The sequence below is a fragment of the Scyliorhinus torazame genome, chromosome 8, assembly GCF_047496885.1.
Source record: "Scyliorhinus torazame isolate Kashiwa2021f chromosome 8, sScyTor2.1, whole genome shotgun sequence".
Taxonomy (NCBI): Eukaryota; Metazoa; Chordata; class Chondrichthyes; order Carcharhiniformes; family Scyliorhinidae; genus Scyliorhinus; species Scyliorhinus torazame.
The window spans coordinates 178,558,793-178,582,667 of record NC_092714.1 but is presented as its reverse complement, the minus strand read 5'-3'; the positions used below and the strand labels follow the sequence as shown (position 1 = coordinate 178,582,667).

General features: G+C 60.8%; 1 protein-coding gene and 1 long non-coding RNA gene across 2 annotated transcripts in view; one reads left to right on the top strand and one right to left on the bottom strand.

Annotated features, from left to right (window-relative positions):
* The window catches only part of gnas (GNAS complex locus), a 505,856-nt gene extending 497,092 nt beyond the window's left edge, over positions 1 to 8,764 (bottom strand). Inside the window, exon 1 of the mRNA XM_072514565.1 lies at positions 8,491 to 8,764. Within this exon, the coding sequence (XP_072370666.1) occupies positions 8,491 to 8,764 (274 nt within the window). The remainder of the gene's footprint in view (positions 1 to 8,490) is intronic.
* Positions 8,699 to 21,951, top strand: LOC140428276 (uncharacterized). Its single transcript, XR_011948743.1, has 2 exons — positions 8,699 to 8,840; positions 21,768 to 21,951. It is a non-coding gene; the product is annotated as an uncharacterized lncRNA (long non-coding RNA).
* Positions 21,952 to 23,875: the final 1,924 nt, after the last annotated feature.

Below are 23,875 nucleotides of genomic sequence, written 5' to 3'. Positions count from 1 at the left end.
TCCACCCTATCCCCATAACCCAGTAACCCCACCCAACACCAAGGGCAATTTTGGACAATAAGGGCAATTTTATCATGGCCAATCCACCTAACCTGCACATCTTTGGACTGTGGGAGGAAACCGGAGCACCCGGAGGAAACCCACGCACACACGGGGAGGATGTGCAGACTCCGCACAGTGACCCAAGCCAGAATCGAACCTGGGACCCTGGAGCTGTGAAGCAATTATGCTATCCACAATGCTGCCGTGCTGCCCACTAACAATTCTTCTTTGTCTTGTCCACATGTTATATCAATCCTTATGCACATCCATCAGGAAGGATGCAGGCATAAGAGGGGTGACAATCGCAGGCAGCAGAGACACTCAGGTTAAAGTCTCCCTGTACATGGCGCCATCTTCTGCTCAGATCCGTTGTCAGTGCACAAACTGAGGAGCATCTGCAACAAGTTAAAAGGGCCCCAAAGTCAAAGTCATTTTCTTTGGGAAACTGTGCCAACTGATCCTTTGCCCTTTTCACTGTCAGGTCAGACTATCTGAGGGTGCTGGGCATGTGGTTCAGAGGGGTTTGGGCATTTGCTGGAAACTGGAAGGAGGATTTAGCCATGGTAAAACAAAAACTGGGCATATGAGAGCGACGTTCCCTCTGCACAGTAAGAACCTAGCCATCAGGTGTCAGGCTCTCTCTCTGTGCTGCATGTGGCACAAGTCTGGCCCATATCCCACTCAGCGGTCACCTGAACCATCTTCCGTTTTATCTGGAGATTAAAAATGAATTATGTTCACAGTGATATGTGTAAGTCTCTAGATAAAAAGGGTGTCCTACATCGCCGTTGTCGTAATGGGCCTTCAGTTGTCACTATGTGTCGAGGATGCAGCAATCCCTGCCACGAAGGATAGGCCTGACCATTGTCATGATATCCATATTAACATATCACGGTGCAATCACACACACATTGATGGACAGATCGACGGACCAATCAACACACACGCAACATCACAGCCAATCACCAGTGAGAGCACACGCACTATAAAACAGGGAACACCACAGTTCCCGCTCATTCCACCAGGAGATAGCTCAGAGCACAGAGCTCACAGCGCGCCACTCAGACATACACCATGTGCTGAGTGCCTCTCTAAGATAGTGTTAGGGCTGGGCCCACAGGTCAACTGGTGAAGTACGAACCACAGCCAGAAGTTTACAGTTGTTGTTATCCTGAATAATAAAACAGAGTTGTACCATCTACAACCGTGTTGGTTCGTTTATATAGCGGAACACCCAACACGACAACCATGTTGCTACAGAATGCTCCATTCAGTTGGATTATGTTGTTGCACCAATCCCTTGTACAAACGTTTATGCAGAAAAGCACCTTTGGCCACAGGTCCATTAGGCAGTGGTCTGCAGATAACTTCCTTGAAGTCCTGCAGGAATAGGAGATGACATATCCTGTCGGATGGCTGCCTGAGCAGACTGTCAAGGTTATTTAGAATAATGTCTCATCGCCAGAACTTTGAAACAAACGCCAAGGTGCAGCTTGGCTGGTGATTAGATCCTTCCTGCATGCTCGAAGTCTCCCCTACACACATTGCACTCGAGATGGCTTTGGCAAGCAAAGACCTGTGTCCAGCTCCTTCTGGAATGCACCTTTGCAAAGCAGCTCTGGAAAAAGCTGCAGTCACTGTTATCAAGGTTCACCCCCAGCAACTCTGACACAGGACTTGAGTTGTTCCCAGGGATGCACACCGAGATAAACATTAACTGTGGCTGGAAGACCACCAACCCAGTGAAAGATGCTCTTTGGTCTGCCCAGAACTTGTTGGCCGTTGGCCTTCCAGTGAAAAGAGTTGTCCACAATCTAATGTTGCAGACTGACACATTGCAAGGTGCAGGACTATTTGCTGAGGGATGCACTAAAGCTTGGGGCAGCTGCTGCAAAGACTCCATGGAGAAAGGTCACTGTCTCAGCCCGAGTGCACCGAGGGACTGGAAACTGAAAAACCTTTTAGCTATATGTTTGATTATGCAATGAAATTGTAAATAGCGACTGTAATTTTAAATGCAGTCAGTAACATACAGCATTAGAAGAAATTAGTTGTTTTGAACTTTATATAATGATAATCTTGAACGATCATGTAACGTACTTTTATAACTTTTATGAATAAAGTTTATTTTTGATGGAAAAAAAATTTCCATCTGACATGAGTCACATGTAATGCAGGCTGGGCAAGGATAGCAAGTTACTGTCCCAAAAGGACTTTGTTATTATAATAATCTGATAGCTTCATGGCCACTTATACTGGTGCCCAAGTTAATTTTTTGTAAATTTCCAGATTTGTTGTTTTAAATATAGAATTTAAAACTCTCGAACAGCCATGATAAGACTCATGTTCAGGTCCTCTGTTTTTTTTCAGAATCACATTAGATTTTGTAAATGCATCAGAATAATATGAGATAAACACACCAATCATCAACTTGAGAAAACAAACTTTGTTTTCGGGATGTTAACACTTTCCATGCTTCTAACAAAAAACTCAACACTACCCCTTGAAAACTCTCACTGACCTTTGGAAACAAAGAAAAACATAAAAGTCTGGCATCTAATTCACGCCCCGGTACAACGATATTCGGCTGGATTCTCTGAGCCGAAATCACGATCGGCGCGGGGGCGGAGAATGGGCATCAATGATGAAATCCAGTCCCCGGAGAATCGCCTCGAAGCACGCGCGGTCTATGTGGCGCGGTCTACGGGGTGTGGGTAGGGGGCCATTGACAGAGGCCCCCACGGTGATTCTCCCATGAAAACTGGCCGAGTTCCCGATGGCGTGGTTCTAACCATGTTTTGCCTGTTGGGAACGGTTGGTGGCGGCTGCGGACTCAGTCTGCGGCCGCCCTGGTGGGGGGCGGGGGGATCCTTCACCTGGGTGGGGGGGTGGGGGTTTCTCACAGATGGCCAGGCAAGCGATCGGGCGGCACCAATCCGTGGGCGTGCGAGATCTCGGGGGAACCTACTTCGTTCATCATGGTTCACAGTGTGAATCCGCCATGTTGCACGGGGCGGCCGCCACAGGCCACCGCCGTGCGCATACTCAGACTCCTGACCAGAAATGCAGGGCCCCGTATTGGCAGCCAGAGCTGCAAGGAGCACTCCGGGGCCCTGCTAGCCCCCTGCAGGTAGGAGCATCACTCTGGACTTTCTTAAGGAAAGTCCAGAGTGAAACGCCCGCGTTTTGACGCTGGCGTGGGGACGCAGCCCCATTACTGGAGATTCCCACCCACTGTAATCTGTTATAGGTGCAATATAGGAGCTTGAAGAGAGAGGGTGAGAGAGAAAATGATGTAAAGCTCAGTTTTTCCTGATTTGGAGCCTGGAACTCACAGGAAGCCACAATTGCCAAAGCTTGCTTATTTAGAATAGTGACTACATGAAAAATATTTGGATGATCCAGTGGTACTGCCCACTTGCCGACATGTAATGCCAAGGGCACAGCTGGATTCCAATTATTGCTGAGTTTCTAATCTCAGCCCTGATGTCTGTTTACGTCCAATTCAATGCTTTTTTCAAAAGAAAATTCAGGACCCATTGTACAATCTTGATAGAGAAACAGAGAGACCTGGGGGATTCATATACACAACTCTTTGAAAGTGGCTGAACAAGTCAACATGATTGTTAGAAATAAATGGTGGGCGGCACACGGCACAGTGGTTAGCATTGCTGCCTATGGCGCTGAGGAACCGGGTTCGAATCCCGGCCCTGGGTCACTGTCCGTGTGGAGTTTGCACATTCTCCCAGTGTCTGCGTGGGTTTCACCCCCACAACCCAAAGTTATGCAGGTTAGGTGGATTGGCCACGCAAAATTACCCCTTAATTGGGGGAAAAAAATAATTGGGTACTCTAAATTTATAAAAATTAAAAAATTAATGGCAGGATCCTTGGCTTTATGAATAGAAGTATAAGAGTATAAAAGCAAGGAATCTATGCTGAAACTTTATAAATGGCTGGTTAGGCCTAAGCAGGAATATTGTGTCCAGTTCTGGGGACTGCACTTTAAAATGAATGTCACAGCTTTGGAGAAGGTATAGAAGAGAGTTAACAGAACAATGCCAGGGACTGAGGACTTCAGCAATAAAGATACAAAAGGAGCTGGGATTATTCTCCTTCTATGGGAGAAGATTAAAAGTGAGTTTTATAAAGAGGTCTTCAAAGCGATCAAGGGTTTTGATAAATAAAGAAAAACTGTTTCAATTGGCAGTCAGCCTAGGTCACAGATTTAAACTGGCAAAAGAACCTGAGGCGAGAGGGGCAGCAGGGTGGCTGGCACTGCTGCCTCACAGCATCAGGGACCTGGGTTCAATTCCAACTTTGGGTGACTGTGTGGAGTTTGCACATTCTCCCAGAGTCTGTGTAGGTTTCCTCTGGGTTCTCCAGTTTCCTCCCACAGTCCAAAGATGTGCAGGTTAGGTGGATTGGCCATGCTAAATTGCCCCTTAGTGTCCAAAGATTTGCAGGTTAGGTAAGGTTATGGGGATAAGGCACAGGTGGAGTGCTCTTTTGGAGGGTCAGTGTAGACACGATGGGCCGAATGGTCTCCTTGTGCACTTGGGATTCTATGGAGATAAGCACTTTTGTTTTACAAAAATGAACGCAGTGAGCTGTTGTGCCTGGGAACACACTGTCAGAGAGTGTGATGGAAGCAAATCCAATCATCACTTTCAAAAGGGATTTAGAGATTTACCCGAAGGGGAATCATTTGCAGAACTCTAGGAAAAGAAGAGAATGCAACTAATTGGATCACCTTTTCAAAGAGATGGCAAACGCATGATGGGCCAAACAAGCTCCTTCTGTACTGTTCGGGTTCCGTGACGTTGTTTTTTCTGCACCTTTATGTGGACACCTTTTCTGCTACACCGCCACAGATGACATCCAATGGAGGATCATGCTGTTTGTAACTATACTTGTAGAAAACAACTGTGACCCCGCTCCAGCTGTACAGAATTGCAGGCCCAATCTAGGTTCCATTGAAAGCTATGCCGTCTATTCTGCCTCTTTAAAAATATGTACAATAACACAAAGATCATGTTTGCAAAGCCACACTAATATTCACCTTAGGAGAGGAGAAAACCAGAGCCAGCTATGATTCCACCCATATACATATGTAAAATAAACTGGGTAATGTACACCAGTGACAGATGTGATTGGCTCCACCATTATCACAGGTCAAAGCAGCCAACAACCCATCAGATGTACAGGCCATGAATAGAATATTATCAGGCAATCTACCACACATTTTTAAATTCCTGAACGCAATCAGAAGCACTAAAATGTCAGCATACCAGCTGCCATTTGTTTCACTCTCAAACAAACGCTTTGGCCCATGGGGCAGGGTACAATGCTCACCAAGAAGGATGCATCACGCATTTGGGTTACCCATTAGCAACAACATGCTAGAACTGCCTCAGCTTCCCGCGAAGCAACGGTTTTTATCGTGATGCAGTGCTCCTTTTGGTAAGTGCCTGGGTCAGGCCAGGATTGGATTGAGCCCTAGTAGCCCACTGACACTCAGATTAATCCTGACTTTGTGCAAAAAGTCTAAAACTCCTTGATAACAAGTTGGCAACCCGTTTGACATCTCACCTGATATTTATTTCCACCGACTTCAACGGTGAATAAAAATCTAATCAAGAAAATTTCAAAATAAGCTGTCGACTTATATCCATTTCACAATGAAAGCACAAAGTCAAGATCTACCCCTCATTGTCCAACCTACACAGAAAGGTTAATCCCTTGAGTAAGGTTGGGGAGGGGGGAAAAAGGTGCTCACAGAACATAACATGCTGGACGGAAAAAAACTAAAAAAATAAATTACTTACTTTGAGGTACATCACAGCCTTAAACATGACATTTTACATTTAAACAGGCTGCCTATCTGTGTTGTTCTTGCCAATTATAAGAAATGTCCCCAACATTCCCCTGATAATGACAGCTCTTATAAGTGGACATGTTCACCAGCTCATCAGTAATGAGTTGTGTAACCAAGGTTTTGCATCAACACTTTTGAATACAACATCCCCAATTCCTGCTCCATGTTCAAGTTTTTAAAAAGGAGAAGTTAACTAAACTACAAAATGTAACCATCAAAACATCAACAAAGTTAAACGGAAGCAAAAGGCACTGCTGGAAAATGGAAATTAAAAACAAGAAAATGCACAGCAAGTCCGCCCGCACCGGTGAGAGGTTAGCATTCGATCTGCAGCAATAACCAGGCTCTTATCAGATATGTTAGCCAGTAGACGCCGTCACATAGTGCAATATACCATTCAGAAAAAGCAAAAAGGCTCTTAGCACATGACAACCTGATACTAAACATCAGTAGACCAAAGCAAACTCTAAAGAGAATCTACTCCATTGCTGTGACACTCCACTCCTTGATATAAGACTGGGACACTGCTTGTTATATTTATGTCTGAAAGAAATGGTCCTCAGACTATTATTAGTCAGTGCTGAGTCCTTCAAATTCCTGTGCAATACATTTACATAAAATGTCTTGTCAATGGTGCAACATTGCAAGGTATTTCAATGAGGTATAATCAAAGTTAATTATGCCAAATTAATGGAGGAGCCATCAGGCGACTAGTGTAAAAGCTTGTTCAAGAAGTGGGTTTTAAAGACAGCGTAGTGGTTAGCACTGTTGCCTAATGGCGCCGAGGACCCAGGTTCAAACCAGGCTCCAGGTCTCTGTCTATGTGGAGATTGCACATTCTCCCCGTGTCTACGTGGGTTTCCTCCGGGTGCTCCAGTTTCCTCCCACAATTCAGAGATGTGCAGGTCAGGCAGATTGGCCATGCTCGATTATTTCTGCACTGTAGGGATTCCATGAACTGGCATAGTATAGATTACTCGCAGAGTGTTGAATGAACTGTATTTTACAGACATTGGGAGAACAGCCAGGAGGTGGCAAATCCATGAAGATGTGGGTTTCAAGGGCGGCACAGTGGTTAGCACTGCTGCCTCATGGCGCCGAGGTCCCAGGTTCGATCACGGCTCTGGGTCACTGTCCGTGTGGAGTTTGCACATTCTCCCCGTGTTTGCGTGGGTTTCGCCCCCACAACCCAAAGATGTGCAGTGTAGGTGATTGGCCCTTAATTGCCCCTTGATTGGAAAAATTGAATTGGGTACTCTAAATTTATAAAAAGAAAAAATGAAAATGTGGGTTTCAGCCACAGATGAACCGATGTAAGGGCAGAGGGGACTAATATTACAGTGGTGGAACCTGGCACCCTTTGTTATGGTGACAACATGAGAACAGATGCCATGCTCGCGGTTAAACAGGACTGTGAAACGGCCTGGCTTAGCACCGGTGATGGCACCTGGGGAAGGGGAAACAGAGTCACAGACCAATAGTATGAGCTTCAGGGTTGGGGCAGTCGGTGATGGTTCCAGTTTTTACAACATTTAGCTAGAGGGATTTGCCACTCACCCAGGAATGTCAACACAGAGGCACTGGAGGAACTAGAACTATCAGGAAGGTGGGGCTGATCGATCGACCATTTTTGCACCCAAGACAATAGGTTACATTTACACACCACCGTCAAGGCAGTAAACATCTCAGTGCACTTCATGGCAGGGTAATCAGACAATAATCAACAATGAGCCAAAGGAATCAACATTAGGACAGGTGATCAAATATTTGATCAAAAAGGTTGATTTTAAGGGCCAAAAAGTTTAGGGAAGAAATTCTAGGGCCTAAACAACCCGAGGCACAGCCAGAAATGAAGTGAATGAGGTACGGGCAAGGGCCCAGATTTGGGGGAGCACGGCATTCTCAATCGTTTTTTGGGCTGGAGGAGGTTACAGGGATAGGGAAGGGTGAGGCAAGGAAGCAATTCAACTATGACATATGACAATGAAGTGTTGCTGAGCCAGGAGCCCATCTAGGCCTCGGGGATAGTGGGTGAATGGGATTCAGTGCGAATTAGGATAGAAGGCACAAGAGTTTTGGGTGAATTCACGTTTACGGAGGTTGACTAGGAGAGTTGAGACTTTGTGCCACCCATGTGTGACAGTCAGACCCCACTTACAGAAACACATTACACCCCAACAGTCCCTTTCTCCCTACCATCCACCCTCATCAAAAAAAAAGTCTGTTTTCACAATGATCAACCAGGGGATTGTAACCAGAACTTAAAATATAAACTTGTTAACATGTAAACTTTTCAAGTACATTAACTGGTGTTCACAGGGCTGGGGTCAGTCACCAGCTCTCTCAAGGCCATGACAGTGCCAGTTTAAAGCAGTTCATCCCAACTTTTTGTTTTGGTTCCTGAACCTGTCAAGATCTGTGACAGCCCCATGGAATTGGCCAAAAAGAACAAAACAAAACCGGGAGATCTGAGGTTACAGCCTGGTGATGACGGAGATGCAGTTGTAAGTCATGAGAGAACAAGTTGGCATGCAGGAAGGAGAATGCTGGAGCGGAGCAGGGGAGACTCACCGAGCAGCAGCAGCCGGTGTGTCTGTTTGTACTCGCGTTTCTCCGCCTTCAGGCTTTTGTCGATGCTCCGGCTCCGTTTCTTGTCGGCTTTGAGGCGAGCTTTCTCTTCGGCCCGCAGCCACTCTCTCAGTTGCCCGTCCGGGTGCTCCTGCCCGCCCCCGCCGACTTCCCCTTCCCCGGCGGTGGCACTGGGCGGCCGGGCCCCTGAGTAAGCGATGCTGGAGGCGCTGTGGGGACCGATGAGCCGCGATCTCAGACTGTAACACGACCCCATGCTGCAAGAATGTAACCGAGCGCTGGACACAATGAGGCGAGGCAGCGCCCGGCGCCTCCCAGCGCGACAAGGGAAGGTAAAAAGGCACAGCTTCAGGAAGAGCTTGTCACCATCAAAGCCCAGAGAGAGGAGAAGCCTAGCTCCCTCTCTCTCTCTCTCCTTCCTCCGCTCTTTCCTTCCTTCCTTTCTCTCTCTCTCCTTCCCAACCCCCGCTCCCTCCCTCCCTCCCTCCCTCCCTACCCCCGCTCCCTCCCTCCCTCCCTACCCCCGCTCCCTCCCTCCCTCCCTACCCCCGCTCCCTCCCTCCCTACCCCCGCTCCCTCCCTCCCTACCCCCGCTCCCTCCCTCCCTCCCTACCCCCGCTCCCCTCCCTCCCTCCCTACCCCCGCTCCCTCCCTCCCTCCCTACCCCCGCTCCCTCCCTCCCTACCCCATCTCCCTCCTTCCCTACCCCATCTCCCTCCTTCCCTAATTCCTCCTTCCTACCCCCCTCCCTCCTTCCCTACCCCCCTCCCCTCCTTCCCTACCACCCTCCTTCCCTACCCCCCCTCCTCCGTCCCTACCCCCCCTCCTCCTTCCCTACCCCCCCTCCCTCCTTCCCTACCCCCCCTCCCTTCTTCCCTACCCCCCCTCCCTCCTTCCCTACCCCCCCTCCCTCCTTCCCTACCCCCCCTCCCTCCTTCCCTACCCCCCACTCCCTCCTTCCCTACCCCCCCCTCCCTCCTTCCCTACCCCCCCCTCCCTCCTTCCCTACCCCCCCCCTCCCTCCTTCCCTACCCCCCCCCTCCCTCCTTCCCTACCCCCCCCTCCCTCCTTCCCTACCCCCCCCTCCCTCCTTCCCTACCCCCCCCTCCCTCCTTCCCTACCCCCCCCTCCCTCCTCCCTACCCCCCCTCCCTCCCTCCCTACCCCCCCTCCCTCCCTCCCTACCCCCCCTCCCTCCCTCCTTCCCTACCCCCCCTCCCTCCCTCCTTCCCTACCCCCCCTCCCTCCCTCCTTCCCTACCCCCCCTCCCTCCTTCCTACCCCCCCTCCCTCCTTCCCTACCCCCCCCTCCCTCCCTCCTTCCCTACCCCCCCTCCCTCCCTCCTTCCCTACCCCCCCTCCCTCCCTCCTTCCCTACCCCCCCTCCCTCCCTCCTTCCCTACCCCCCCTCCCTCCCTCCTTCCCTACCCCCCCTCCCTCCCTCCTTCCTACCCCCCCCTCCCTCCCTCCTTCCCTACCCCCCCTCCCTCCCTCCTTCCCTACCCCCCCCTCCCTCCCTCCTTCCCTACCCCCCCTCCCTCCCTCCTTCCCTACCCCCCCTCCCTCCCTCCTTCCCTACCCCCCCTCCCTCCCTCCTTCCCTACCCCCCCTCCCTCCCTCCTTCCCTACCCCCCCTCCCTCCCTCCTTCCCTACCCCCCCTCCCTCCCTCCTTCCCTACCCCCCTCCCTCCCTCCTCCCTACCCCCCCTCCCTCCTTCCCTACCCCCCCTCCCTCCCTCCTTCCCTACCCCCCCCCTCCCTCCCTCCTTCCCTACCCCCCCCTCCCTCCTTCCTTCCCTACCCCCCCCTCCCTCCTTCCCTACCCCCCCCTCCCTCCTTCCCTACCCCCCCCTCCCTCCTTCCCTACCCCCCCCCTCCCTCCTTCCCTACCCCCCCTCCCTCCTTCCCTACCCCCCCTCCCTCCTTCCCTACCCCCCCTCCCTCCCTCCCTCCCTACCCCCCCTCCCTCCCTCCTTCCCTACCCCCCCTCCCTCCTTCCCTACCCCCCCTCCCTCCCTCCTTCCCTACCCCCCCTCCCTCCCTCCCTACCCCCCCCTCCCTCCCTCCCTACCCCCCCTCCCTCCCTCCCTACCCCCCCTCCCTCCCTCCTTCCCTACCCCCCCTCCCTCCCTCCTTCCCTACCCCCCCTCCCTCCCTCCTTCCTTCCCTACCCCCCCCTCCCTCCCTCCTTCCTTCCCTACCCCCCCTCCCTCCCTCCTTCCTACCCCCCTCCCTCCCTCCTACCCCCCTCCCTCCCTCCTTCCCTACCCCCCCTCCCTCCCTCCTTCCCTACCCCCCCCCCTCCCCCTCCCACCCCTTCCCTACCCCCCCTCCCTCCTTCCCTACCCCCCCTCCCTCCTTCCCTACCCCCCCTCCCTCCCTCCTTCCCTACCCCCCTCCCTCCCTCCTTCCCTACCCCCCCCTCCCTACCCCCCCCTTCCCTACCCCCCCTTCCCTACCCCCCCTTCCCTACCCCCCCTTCCCTACCCCTCCTCCTTCCCTACCCCCCCTCCCTCCTTCCCTACCCCCCTCCCTCCTTCCCTACCCCCCTCCCTCCTTCCCTACCCCCCCTCCCTCCTTCCCTACCCCCCCCTCCCTCCCTCCTTCCCTACCCCCCCTCCCTCCCTCCTCCCTACCCCCCTCCCTCCCTCCTTCCCTACCCCCCCCTCCCTCCCTCCTTCCCTACCCCCCCTCCTCCCTCCTTCCCTACCCCCCCTCCCTCCCTCCTTCCCTACCCCCCCCTCCCTCCCTCCTTCCCTACCCCCCCTCCCTCCCTCCTTCCCTACCCCCCCCTCCCTCCCTCCTTCCCTACCCCCCCTCCCTCCCTCCTTCCCTACCCCCCCTCCCTCCCTCCTTCCCTACCCCCCTCCCTCCCTCCTTCCCTACCCCCCCCCCTCCCTCCTTCCCTACCCCCCCTCCCTCCCTCCTTCCTACCCCCCCTCCCTCCCTCCTTCCCTACCCCCCCTCCCTCCCTCCTTCCCTACCCCCCCTCCCTCCCTCCTTCCCTACCCCCCCTCCCTCCCTCCTTCCCTACCCCCCCTCCCTCCCTCCTTCCCTACCCCCCCTTCCCTACCCCCCTTCCCTACCCCCCCTTCCCTACCCCCCCTTCCCTACCCCCCCTTCCCTACCCCTCCTCCTTCCCTACCCCCCCTCCCTCCTTCCCTACCCCCCCTCCCTCCCTCCCTCCCTCCCTACCCCCCCCCTCCCTCCTTCCCTACCCCCTCCCTCCTTCCCTACCCCCCCTCCCTCCTTCCCTACACCCTCCCTCCCTCCTTCCCTACACCCCCCCCTCCCTCCTTCCCTACACCCCCCCTCCCTCCTTCCCTACACCCCCCCTCCCTCCTTCCCTACACCCCCCCTCCCTCCTTCCCTACACCCCCCTCCCTCCTTCCCTACCCCCCCTCCCTCCTTCCCTACCCCCCTCCCTCCCCTACCCCCCCTCCATCCTTCCCTACCCCCCTCCCTCCTTCCCTACCCCCCTCCCTCCTTCCCTACCCCCCTCCCTCCTTCCCTACCCCCCCTCCCTCCTTCCCTACCCCCCCTCCCTCCTTCCCTACCCCCCCTCCCTCCTTCCCTACCCCCCCTCCCTCCTTCCCTACCCCCCTCCCTCCTTCCCTACCCCCCTCCCTCCTTCCCTACCCCCCTCCCTCCTTCCCTACCCCCCTCCCTCCTTCCCTACCCCCCTCCCTCCTTCCCTACCCCCTCCCTGCCCCCCTCCCTCCTTCCCTACCCCCTCCCTGCCCCCCTCCCTCCTTCCCGAACCCCCCCTCCCTCCTTCCCGAACCCCCCTCCCTCCTTCCTACCCCCCTCCTTCCCTACCCCCCCCTCCTTCCCTACCCCCCCTCCTTCCCTACCCCCCCTCCTTCCCTACCCCCCCTCCTTCCCTACCCCCCCTCCTTCCCTACCCCCCCTCCTTCCTACCCCCCCTCCTTCTCTACCCCCCCCCTCCTTCCCTACTCCCCCCTCCTTCCCTACTCCCTCCTTCCCTACCCCCCCCTCCCTCCACCCCCTCCCTCCTTCCCTCCACCCCCTCCCTCCTTCCCACACCCCCTCCCTCCTTCCCTACACCCCCTCCCTCCTTCCCTACACCCCCTCCCACCTTCCCTACCCCCCTCCTTCCTACCCCCCCTCCCTCCTTCCCTACCCCCCCTCCCTCCTTCCCTACTCCCCTCCCTCCTTCCCTACTCCCCTCCCTCCTTCCCTACCCCCTCCCTCCTTCCCTATCCCCCCTCCCTCCTTCCCTACCCCCCCCTCCGTCCTTCCCTACCCCCCCTCCCTCCTTCCCTACCCCCCTCCCTCCTTCCCTACCCCCCCTCCCTCCATCCCTACCCCCCTCCCTCCTACCCTACCCCCCCCTCCCTCCTTCCCTACCCCCCCTCCCTCCTTCCCTACCCCCCCCTCCCTCCTTCCCTACCCCCCCTCCCTCCTCCTACCCCCCCTCCCTCCTTCCCTACCCCCCCCCACCTTCCCTACCCCCCTCCCTCCTTCCCTACCCCCTCCCTCCTTCCCTACCCCCCTCCCTCCTTCCCTACCCCCCCTCCCTCCTTCCAACCCCCTCCCTCCTTCCCAACCCCCTCCCTCCTTCCCTACCCCCCTCCCTACCCCCCCCTCCCTCCTTCCCTACCCCCCCTCCCACCTTCCCTACCCTCCCTCCCTCCTTCCCTACCCCCCTCCCTCCTTCCCTACCCCCCTCCCTCCTTCCCTACCCCCCACCCTCCTTCCCTACCCCCCCTCCCTCCTTTCCTACCCCCCCTCCCTCCTTCCCTACCCCCTCCCTCCTTCCCTACCCCCCTCCCTCCTTCCCTACCCCCCTCCCTCCTTCCCTACCCCCTCCCTCCTTCCCTACCCCCCTCCCTCCTTCCCTACCCCCCACCCTCCCTCCCTACCCCCCCTCCCTCCCTCCCTACCCCCCCTCCCACCTTCCCTACCCCCCCTCCCTCCTTCCCTACCCCCCCTCCCTCCTTCCCTACCCCCCCCTCCCTCCTTCCCTACCCCCTCCCTCCTTCCCTACCCCCTCCCTCCTTCCCTACCCCCCTCCCTCCTACCCTACCCCCCCTCCCACCAACCCTACCCCCCCTCCCTCCTTCCCTACCCCCCCTCCCACCTTCCCTACCCCCCCTCCCTCCTTCCCTACCCCCCCCTCCCTCCTTCCCTACCCCCCTCCCTCTTCCCTACCCTCCTTCCCTACCCCCTCCCTCCTTCCCTACCCCCCTCCCTCCTTCCCTACCCCCCCTCCCTCCCTCCTTCCCCCCTCCCTCCTTCCCTACCCCCCCTCCCTCCTTCCCTACCCCCCCTCCCTCCTTCCCTACCTCCCTCCCTCCTTCCCTACCCCCCCCCTCCCTCCTTCCCTACCCCCCTCCCTCCTTCCCTACCCCCCTCCCTCCTTCCCACCCCCCTCCCTCCTTCCCTACCCCCCTCCCTCCTTCCCTACCCCCCTCCCTCCTTCCTACCCCCCCCTCCCTCCTTCCCTACCCCCCCTCCCTCCTTCCCTACCCCCCTCCCTCCTTCCCTACCCCCCTCCCTCCTTCCCTACCCCCCTCCCCTCCTCCACCCCCCTCCCTCCTTCCCTACCCCCCTCCCCCTCCTTCCCTACCCCCTCCCTCCTTCCCTACCCCCCCCTCCCTCCTTCCCTACCACCCTCCCTCCTTCCCTACCCCCCCTCCCTCCTTCCCTACCCCCCCTCCCTCCTTCCCTACCCCCCCTTCCCTCCTTCCCTACCCCCTCCCTCCTTCCCTACCCCCCCTCCCTCCTTCCCTACCCCCCTCCCTCCTTCCCTACCCCCTCCCTCCTTCCCTATACCCCTCCCTCCTTCCCTACCCCCCTCCCTGCCCCCCTCCCTCCTTCCCTACCCCCCTCCCTCCTTCCCTACCCCCCCCCTCCCTCCTTCCCCTACCCCCCTCCCTCCTTCCCTCCCCTCCCCTCCCTCCTTCCCTACCCTCCCCTCCCTCCTTCCATACCCTCCCCCTCCCTCCTTCCCTACCCCCCTCCCTCCTTCCCTACCCCCCCTCCCTCCTTCCCTACCCCCCTCCCTCCTTCCCTACCCCCCCTCCCTCCTTCCCTACCCCCCCTCCCTCCTTCCCTACCCCTCTCCCTCCTTCCCTACCCCCCCTCCCTCCTTCCCTACCCCCCCCTCCCTCCTTCCCTACCCCCCCTCCCTCCTTCCCTACCCCCCCTCCCTCCTTCCATACCCTCCCCCTCCCTCCTTCCCTACCCCCCTCCCTCCTTCCCTACCCCCCCCCTCCCTCCTTCCCTACCCCCCCTCCCTCCTTCCCTACCCCCCCTCCCTCCTTCCCTACCCCCCCTCCCTCCTTCCCTACCCCCCCTCCCTCCTTCCCTACCCCCTCTCCCTCCTTCCCTACCCCCCCTTCCTCCTTCCCTACCCCCCCTCCCTCCTTCCCTACCCCCCTCCCTCCTTCCCTACGCCCCCCTCCCTCCTTCCCTACCCCCCCTCCCACCTTCCTACCCCCCTCCCTCCTTCCCTACCCCCCCTCCCTCCTTCCCTACCCCCCCTCCCTCCTTCCCTACCCCCCCTCCCTCCTTCCCTACCACCCTCCCTCCTTCCCTACCCCCCTCCCTCCTTCCCAACCCCCCCTCCCTCCTTCCCTACCCCCCCTCCCTCCTTCCCTACCCCCCTCCCTCCTTCCCTACCCCCCTCCCTCCTTCCCTACCCCCCTCCCTCCTTCCCTACCCCCCTCCCTCCTTCCCTACCCCCCTCCCTCCTTCCCTACCCCCCTCTCCCTCCTTCCCTACCCCCCCTCCCTCCTTCCCTACCCCCCCTCCCTCCTTCCCTACCCCCCCTCCCTCCTTCCCTACCCCCCCTCCTCCTTCCCTACCCCCCTTCTCTCCTTCCCTACCCCCTCCCTCCTTCCCTACCCCCCCTCCCTCCTTCCCTATCCCCCTCCCTCCTTCCCTATCCCCCTCCCTCCTTCCCTACCCCCCTCCCTGCCCCCCTCCCTCCTTCCCTACCCCCCCTCCCTCCTTCCCTACCCCCCTCCCTCCTTCCCTACCCCCCCCTCCCTCCTTCCCTACCCCCCTCCCTCCTTCCCTACCCCCCCCTCCCTCCTTCCCTACCCCCCTCCCTCCTTCCCTACCCCCCCTCCCTCCTTCCCTACCCCCCCTCCCTCCTTCCCTACCCCTCTCCCACCTTCCCTACCCCCCTCCCTCCTTCCCTACCCCCCCCTCCCTCCTTCCCTACCCCCCCTCCCTCCTTCCCTACCCCCCCTCCCTCCTTCCCTACCCCCCCTCCCTCCTTCCCTACCCCCCCTCCCTCCTTCCCTACCCCCCCTCCCTCCTTCCCTACCCCCCCTTCCTCCTTCCCTACCCCCCCTCCCTCCTTCCCTACCCCCCCTCCCTCCTTCCCTACCCCCCTCCCTCCTTCCCTACTCCCCTCCTTCCCTTACCCCCCTCCCTCCTTCCCTACCCCCCCTCCCTCCTTCCCTACCCCCCTCCCTCCTTCCCTACCCCCTCACACCTTCCCTACAACCCCCTCCCTCCTTCCCTACACCCCCTCCCTCCTTCCCTACCCCCCTCCCTCCTTCCCTACCCCCCCTCCTTCCCTACCCCCCCCCCTCCTTCCCTACCCCCCCTCCCTCCTTCCCTACCACCCCCCCCTCCCTCCCTCCCCCCTCCCTCCCCCCCCTCCCTCCCTCCCCTCTCCCTCCCTCCCTACCCCCCTCCCTTCCTACCCCCCCTCCCTCCCTCCCTCCCCCTCCCTCCCTCCCCCCTCCCTCCCTCCCCTCCCTCCCTCCCCTCCCCCCCTCCCTCCCCTCCCCCCCTCCCTCCCTCCCTCCCCCCCTCCCCCCCTCCCCCCTCCCTCCCTCCCCCTCCCCCCCTCCCCCCTCCCGCCTCCCCCCTCCCTCCCTCCCTCCCTCCCTCCCCCCCTCCTCCCCCCTCCCTCCCCCCTCCCTCCCTCCCTCCCTCCCTTCCCCCCCCTCCCTCCCTCACTCCCTCCCCCCCTCCCTCCCTCACTCCCTCCCCCCCTCCCTCCCTCACTCCCTCCCCCCTCCCTCACTCCCTCCCCCCTCCCTCCCTCCCTCCCCCCTCCCTCCCTCCCTCCCCCCCTCCCTCCCTCCCTCCCCCCCTCCCTCCCTCCCTCCCCCCCCTCCCTCCCTCCCTCCCTCCCCCCCTCCCTCCCTCCCTCCCCCCCTCCCTCCCTCCCTCCCCCCCCACTCCCCCCCCACTCCCTCCCCCACCCACTCCCTCCCCCACTCCCTCCCTCCCTCCCTCCCTCCCCCTCCCTCCCCCCCCTCCCCCTCCCTCCCCCCCTCCCTCCCCCCTCCCTCCCCCCCTCCCTCCCCCCCCTCCCTCCCCCCCCTCCCTCCCCCCCCCTCCCTCTCCCCCCTCCCCCCTCCCTCCCCCCTCCCTCCCTCCCCCCTCCCTCCCTCCCCCCTCCCTCCCTCCCCCCTCCCTCCCCCTCCCCCCTCCCTCCCCCCTCCCTCCCCCCTCCCCCTCCCTCCCCCTCCCCCCTCCCTCCCTCCTCCCCCCCTCCCTCCCCTCCCACCCTCCCTCCCTCCCTCCCCCTCCCTCCCCCCTCCCTCCCCCCTCCCCCTCCCTCCCCCTCCCCCTCCCTACCTCCCCCCTCCCTCCCCCCCTCCCCCCCTCCCCTGCCCCCCTCCCTCCCCCGCCCCCCTCCCTCCCCCGCCCCCCCTCCCTACTCTGCCCCCCTCCCTCCTCTGCCCCCCTCTCTCTTCTGCCCCCTCCCTCCTCTGCCCCCTCCCTCCTCTGCCCCCTCCCTCCTCTGCCCCCTCCCTCCTCTGCCCCCTCCCTCCTCTGCCCCCTCCCTCCTCTGCCCCCCTCCCTCCTCTGCCCCCCTCCCTCCTCTGCCCCCCTCCCTCCTCTGCCCCCTCCCTCCTCTGCCCCCCTCCCTCCTCTGCCCCCTCCCTCCTCTGCCCCCTCCCTCCTCTGCCCCCTCCCTCCTCTGCCCCCATTCCTCCTCTGCCCCCTCCCTCCTCTGCCCCCCCTCCCTCCCTTGCCCCCCTCCCTCCCTGCCCCCACCCTCCTTCCCTGCCCCCACTCTCCTTCCCTGCCCCCACCCTCCTTCCCTGCCCCCACCCTCCTTCCCTGCCCCCACCCTCCTTCCCTGCCCCCACCCTCCTTCCCTGCCCCCACCCTCCTTCCCTGCCCCCACCCTCCTTCCCTGCCCCCACCCTCCTTCCCTGCCCCCACCCTCCTTCCCTGCCCCCACCCTCCTTCCCTGCCCCCACCCTCCTTCCCTGCCCCCACCCTCCTTCCCTGCCCCCACCCTCCTTCCCTGCCCCCACCCTCCTTCCCTGCCCCCACCCTCCTTCCCTGCCCCCACCCTCCTTCCCTGCCCCCACCCTCCTTCCCTGCCCCCACCCTCCTTCCCTGCCCCCACCCTCCTTCCCTGCCCCCACCCTCCTTCCCTGCCCCCACCCTCCTTCCCTGCCCCCACCCTCCTTCCCTGCCCCCACCCTCCTTCCCTGCCCCCACCCTCCTTCCCTGCCCCCACCCTCCTTCCCTGCCCCCACCCTCCTTCCCTGCCCCCACCCTCCTTCCCTGCCCCCACCCTCCTTCCCTGCCCCCACCCTCCTTCCCTGCCCCCACCCTCCTTCCATGCCCCCACCCTCCTTCCCTGCCCCCCTCCTTCCCTGCCCCCCCCTCCTTCCCTGCCCCCCCCTCCTTCCCTGCCCCCCCCTCCTTCCCTGCCCCCCCTCCTTCCCTGCCCCCCCTCCTTCCCTGCCACCCCCTCCGTCCCTGCCACCCCCTCCGTCCCTGCCAACCCCTCCTTCCCTGCCACCCCCTCCTTCCCTGCCCCCCTCCCTCCTTCCCTGCCCCCCTCCCTCCTTCCCTGCCCCCCTCCCTCCTTCCCTGCCCCCCTCCCTCTTTCCCTGCCCCCCTCCCTCTTTCCCTGCCCCCCTCCCTCCTTCCCTGCCCCCCCTTCCTCCTTCCCTTCCCTGCCTCCCCCTCCCTCCTTCCCTGCCTCCCCCTTCCCTCCTTCCCTGCCCCCCTCCCTCCTTCCCTGCCCCCCTCCCTCCTTCCCTGCCTCCCCCTCCCTCCTTCCCTGCCTCCCCCTTCCCTCCTTCCCTGCCCCCCTCCCTCCTTCCCTGCCCCCTCCCTCCTTCCCTGCCCCCTCCCTCCTTCCCTGCCCCCCTCCCTCCTTCCTTCCCTGCCCCCCTCCCTCCTTCCTTCCCTGCCCCCCTCCTTCCTTACCTGCCACCCTCCTTCCTTCCCTGCCCCCCCTTCCTTCCCTGCCCCCCTCCTTCCTTTCCTGCCCCTCTCCTTCCTTCCCTGATCCCCCCCTCCTTCCTTCCCTGCCCCCCTCCCCCTCCCTCCCATGCCCCCTCTCCCTCCCCTGCCCCCTCTTTCTCCCCTGCCCCCTCTTTCTCCCCTGCCCCCCTCCCTCCCCTGCCCCCTCCCTCCCCTGCCCCCCGCCCCTCCTTCCCTGCCCCCGTCCCTTCTTCCCTGCCCCCGTCCCTCCTTCCCTGCCCCGTCCCTCCTTCCCTGCCCCCGTCCCTCCTTCCCTGCCCCCGTCCCTCCTTCCCTGCCCCCGTCCCTCCTTCCCTGCCCCCGTCCCTCCTTCCCTGCTCCCCTCCTTCCTTCCCTGACCCCCTCCCTCCTGCCTTCCCTGACCCCCTCTCTCCCCTGCCCCCCTCCCTCCCCTGTCCCCTCTCCCTCCCCCACCCTCCCCTGCCCCCTCACTCCCTTGCCCTGTTCCTCCTTTCCTGCCCCCCACTCACTCCTTCCCTGCCTCACCTCCCTCCTTCCCTGCCCCCCTCCTTCCCTGCCCCCCTCCTTCCCTGCCCCCCCCCATTCCCTGCCCCCCCTCCCTCCTTCCCTGTCCCCCCTCCCCTACCCCCCTCCCCACCCCCCCTCGGCCCTCCCCTTCCCTCCGCCCTCCCCTTCCCTCCGCCCTCGCTCCCTCCCCCTCCCCTCCCCCTCCTCCCTCCCTCCTCTCCCCTCCTCCCTCCCCTCCTGTCCCCCTCCCCTCCCCCTCCCCTCCCCCTCCCCCCTCCCCCCTCCCCCCTCCCCCCTCCCCTCCCCTTCCCCTCCCCTCCCCTCCCCTCCTTTCCTCTCCCCTCCTCTCCCCTCCTCCCTCCCCTCCTGTCCCCCCTCCCCTCCCCCCTTCTCTCCCCTCACCTCCCCTCCCCTCCCCTCCCCTCCCCTCCCCTCCCCTCCCTCTCCTCCCTCCCCCTCCCTTCCACTCCCCCCTCGCCCTCGTCCTCCACCTACCCTCTCCCCTCCCCGTCCCTTCCACTCCGCCCTGGCCCTCCACCTCCCCTTCCTCCACTTCCCCTTCCTCCACCTCCCCTCCTCCATTTGCCCTCGCCCTCCCATTCCTAACCTCCGCCTCCCGTTCCTCCCCTCTCTCTTCCCTTGCTCTCCTTCCCCTCCCCTCGCCCATCCCTTGCCTTCCCCTCCCTTCGCCCTCCCCTCCCCTTGCCCTTCCCTTGCCCCCCCGTCCCCCTTGCCCCCCGTCCCCCTTGTCCCCCTTGCCCCCCCGTCCCCCTTGCCCCCCTCCCGTCCCCCTTGCCCCCCTCCCGTCCCCCTTGCCCCCCTCCCGTCCCCCTTGCCCCCCTCCCGTCCCCCTTGCCCCCCCCGTCCCCCTTGCCCCCCCCGTCCCCCTTGCCCCCCCCGTCCCCCTTGCCCCCCCCGTCCCCCTTGCCCCCCCCGTCCCCCTTGCCCCCCCCGTCCCCCTTGCCCCCCCCGTCCCCCTTGCCCCCCCGTCCCCCTTGCCCCCCCCGTCCCCCTTGCCCCCCCCCGTCCCCCTTGCCCCCCCGTCCCCCCCCTTGCCCCCCCGTCCCCCTTTCCCCCCCCGTCCCCCTTTCCCCCCCCGTCCCCCTTTTCCCCCCCCGTCCCCCTTTTCCCCCCCCCGTCCCCCTTGTCCCCCTTGCCCCCCCCGTCCCCCTTGCCCCCCTGTCCCCCTTGCCCCCCCGTCCCCCTTTCCCCCCCCGTCCCCCTTTTCCCCCCCGTCCCCCTTTTCCCCCCCCGTCCCCCTTTTCCCCCCCCGTCCCCCTTGCCCCCCCGTCCCCCTTGCCCCCCCGTCCCCCTTGCCCCCCCGTCCCCCTTGCCCCCCCCGTCCCCCTTGCCCCCCCCGTCCCCCTTGCCCCCCCCGTCCCCCTTGCCCCCCCCGTCCCCCTTGCCCCCCCCGTCCCCCTTGCCCCCCCCCGTCCCCCTTGCCCCCCCCGTCCCCCCTTGCCCCCCCCGTCCCCCTTGCCCCCCTGTCCCCCTTGCCCCCCCCGTCCCCCCTTGCCCCCCCCGTCCCCCTTGCCCCCCCCGTCCCCCTAGCCCCCCCGTCCCCCTAGCCCCCCCCCGTCCCCCTAGCCCCCCCCCGTCCCCCTAGCCCCCCCGTCCCCCTAGCCCCCCCGTCCCCCTAGCCCCCCGTCCCCCTAGCCCCCCCGTCCCCCTAGCCCCCCCGTCCCCCTAGCCCCCCCGTCCCCCTAGCCCCCCCGTCCCCCTAGCCCCCCCGTCCCCCTAGCCCCCCCGTCCCCCTAGCCCCCCCGTCCCCCTAGCCCCCCCGTCCCCCTAGCCCCCCCGTCCCCCTAGCCCCCCCCGTCCCCCTAGCCCCCCCCGTCCCCCTAGCCCCCCCCGTCCCCCTAGCCCCCCCCCGTCCCCCTAGCCCCCCCCGTCCCCCTAGCCCCCCCCGTCCCCCTAGCCCCCCCCGTCCCCCTAGCCCCCCCCGTCCCCCTAGCCCCCCCCGTCCCCCTAGCCCCCCCCGTCCCCCTAGCCCCCCCCGTCCCCCTAGCCCCCCCCGTCCCCCTAGCCCCCCCGTCCCCCTAGCCCCCCCGTCCCCCTAGCCCCCCCCGTCCCCCTAGCCCCCCCCGTCCCCCTAGCCCCCCCCGTCCCCCTAGCCCCCCCCGTCCCCCTAGCCCCCCCCCGTCCCCCTAGCCCCCCCCCGTCCCCCTTGCCCCCCCCCGTCCCCCTTGCCCCCCGTCCCCCTTGCCCCCCCCCCGTCCCCCTTGCCCCCCATTGTCCCGCCTCGCCCACCTCATCCCTTGTCCCCCCTTGCCTCGCGCCCACCCACCCCGGGCCAGTGGCACGGATCCAGGCCGAGTATGGTGGCGCTGGACACAGTCCGCCCACCGGGAGCGGAGCATCGCAAAGGACCCTCCGATGACGTGCCAACACCATTTCAATGGCGCGCGACGTGATGATATCATTTCCGAGGGGGCGGAGACTCAAAAACCAGCATTAATCCGATGCTGCCCCCGATTCGGGTGTCAGAAGGGATTCTCCGCCCGATCGCCAATTACGAAATAAAAACCCTCTGTTTTTAACATCCTCTATAATTATCCTTATTCAGGGATATGGGAAGAGTGTTGGAAAAAGCCATTGAAGTGGATGATCATCCGGGATTGTATTGAATGTGGAAAAGGCTCAAAGTGCGAAATGTCCTACTCCTGCTCCTATGTTCCTATGTACTCATGAGAGACAAGCCTACTCTGTAACCTTATATATAATATTAATAAACCAGTTGTTAAGACCCCCCTGGGCTAAAGCGCAGTCAATTCCAGCCCCACTTGACCCAGAGTTGTAACACTATTGAAATTCATACATAATTCTTAGAAAAACACCCGAAGTCTTTGGCCCTGGGCTTCCCAATATCTACAGCCACCAGGTTTGTGGATTTAAACACAATTAATTTTTCAAAATAATGAGTACCCAATTAATTTTTTCCAATTGAGGGGCAATTTAGTGTGGCCAATCCACCTACCCTGCACATCTTTGGGTTGTGGGGGTGAAACCCACGCAAACACGGGGAGAATGTGCAAACTGCACACGGACAGTGACCCAGAGCTGGGATCGAACCTGGGACCTCGGCGCCGTGAGGCAGCAGGGCTAACCACTGCGCCGCCGTGCTGCCCTCACAATTAATTTCATTAATAACAACAATAATTAAATCTGCAGCACATATCACAGGTTAATTATTATCTAATTCCTAATCCCCTCTCTTTAATTCGCCACCACCCTCTACACAGACACACATGGTAGACAAGGGCAAAGGTGGCTGACTTGGAGAACAGGTCGAGGAGACAGAACCTCAGAATCATGGGGTTGCCGGAGGGGGTGAGGGGCCCTAAGTCGACTGAGTACTTTTCTCAGATGTCTGCCAAGCTCTGTGGGGGTGGGGGCGTGATTGTCCCCTCCAGAGTTGGATGAGTCACCGCGGAGTATGATTATTGAATTCCACAGACTCCAGGTGAAGGAGCGGGTTCTTCAATGGGCCAAAGTGAATTGGGATTCAAGGTGGGAATATTGCATCATCAGGGTATACCAAGATGTTGGAGCAGAGTTGGCGAAGCGGTGTGCAACTTTTAATAAGGCAAAGTCAGTGTTATTCAGGAGTGGAGTCTGGTATGGAGTGTGTACCCGGCGAGGCTGAGAGTGATTTTTCAGTCAAACGATCGTGTTTTCGATATGTCGGAGAAGGCAGAGGCTTTTGTCAAGGAGCATTGACTTGGACTTGATTAAGTGGATTCGATTTATGGGGTGGTATTGCGGCACAGTGGTTAGCACTACTGCCTCACGGCACTGAGGACCCAGGTTCGCTCCTGGCCTCGGGTCACTGTCGGTGTGGAGTTTGCACATTCTGCCCGTGTCTGCGTGGGTCTCACCCCCACAACCCAAAGATGTACAGGGTAGGTGGATTGGCCACGCTAAATTGCCCCTTAATTGGGAAAATTAAAAAACTAAAAAGTGGATTTGATTGGTCCCCTGGGGGAGTTTATATGTTGTAAGGGTGTTGAGTTTTGGTTGTACATCCAGAGCCCGTATGGGCTGAGAGGCGTCCTTTTTCTTTGTTCTTTGAGCATACATCCTGGGTGGGGGATTTACCTTTGCTAGCTGTAAATGTCAGCTCGTGAATGGGATTGAGTTGGGGGGGGGCTACGATTTGTTGGACCTGCTTGAGCAAGGTTCGGAACGTTTTTTCCAGGGGTATGGGGGAAGTGGGCCTGTAGGGGTGGGTGGATTTGACTGGGACTAAGGGCTTGTAAGTGTCTCATCCAAGGGATAGAGGTGGTGGCTGTCTTGGTAGCCCCGGGTCAGCTGGAGGTGGCAATCTTTGTCTATTATCTTTAGGAATTGATCACAGTCAGTGGGTTGGGAGGGGGTGGGGAGGTCGAAGGTTAGGGGTTCTTTTTCTCTTCAGGGGGTTGTAAAAGGTATTTTGTTTGTATGGATTTGTTTATATTGTGTTTTATGAAATGAAAACTTCAATAAAAATATTTTCCAAACCACACTTTATCTACAACAGAACCAGACATGAAATGATGGAACATTTGGGAACCATCAGCCCAAAATTGTCTATGATTCTCAAACATGATACATTTATCATATTTCATGACTCAAATTCCTCATAATGTTTACCATTTGATGCTTTATGTTGAATAGCCTGTGCTCCTGCCTATA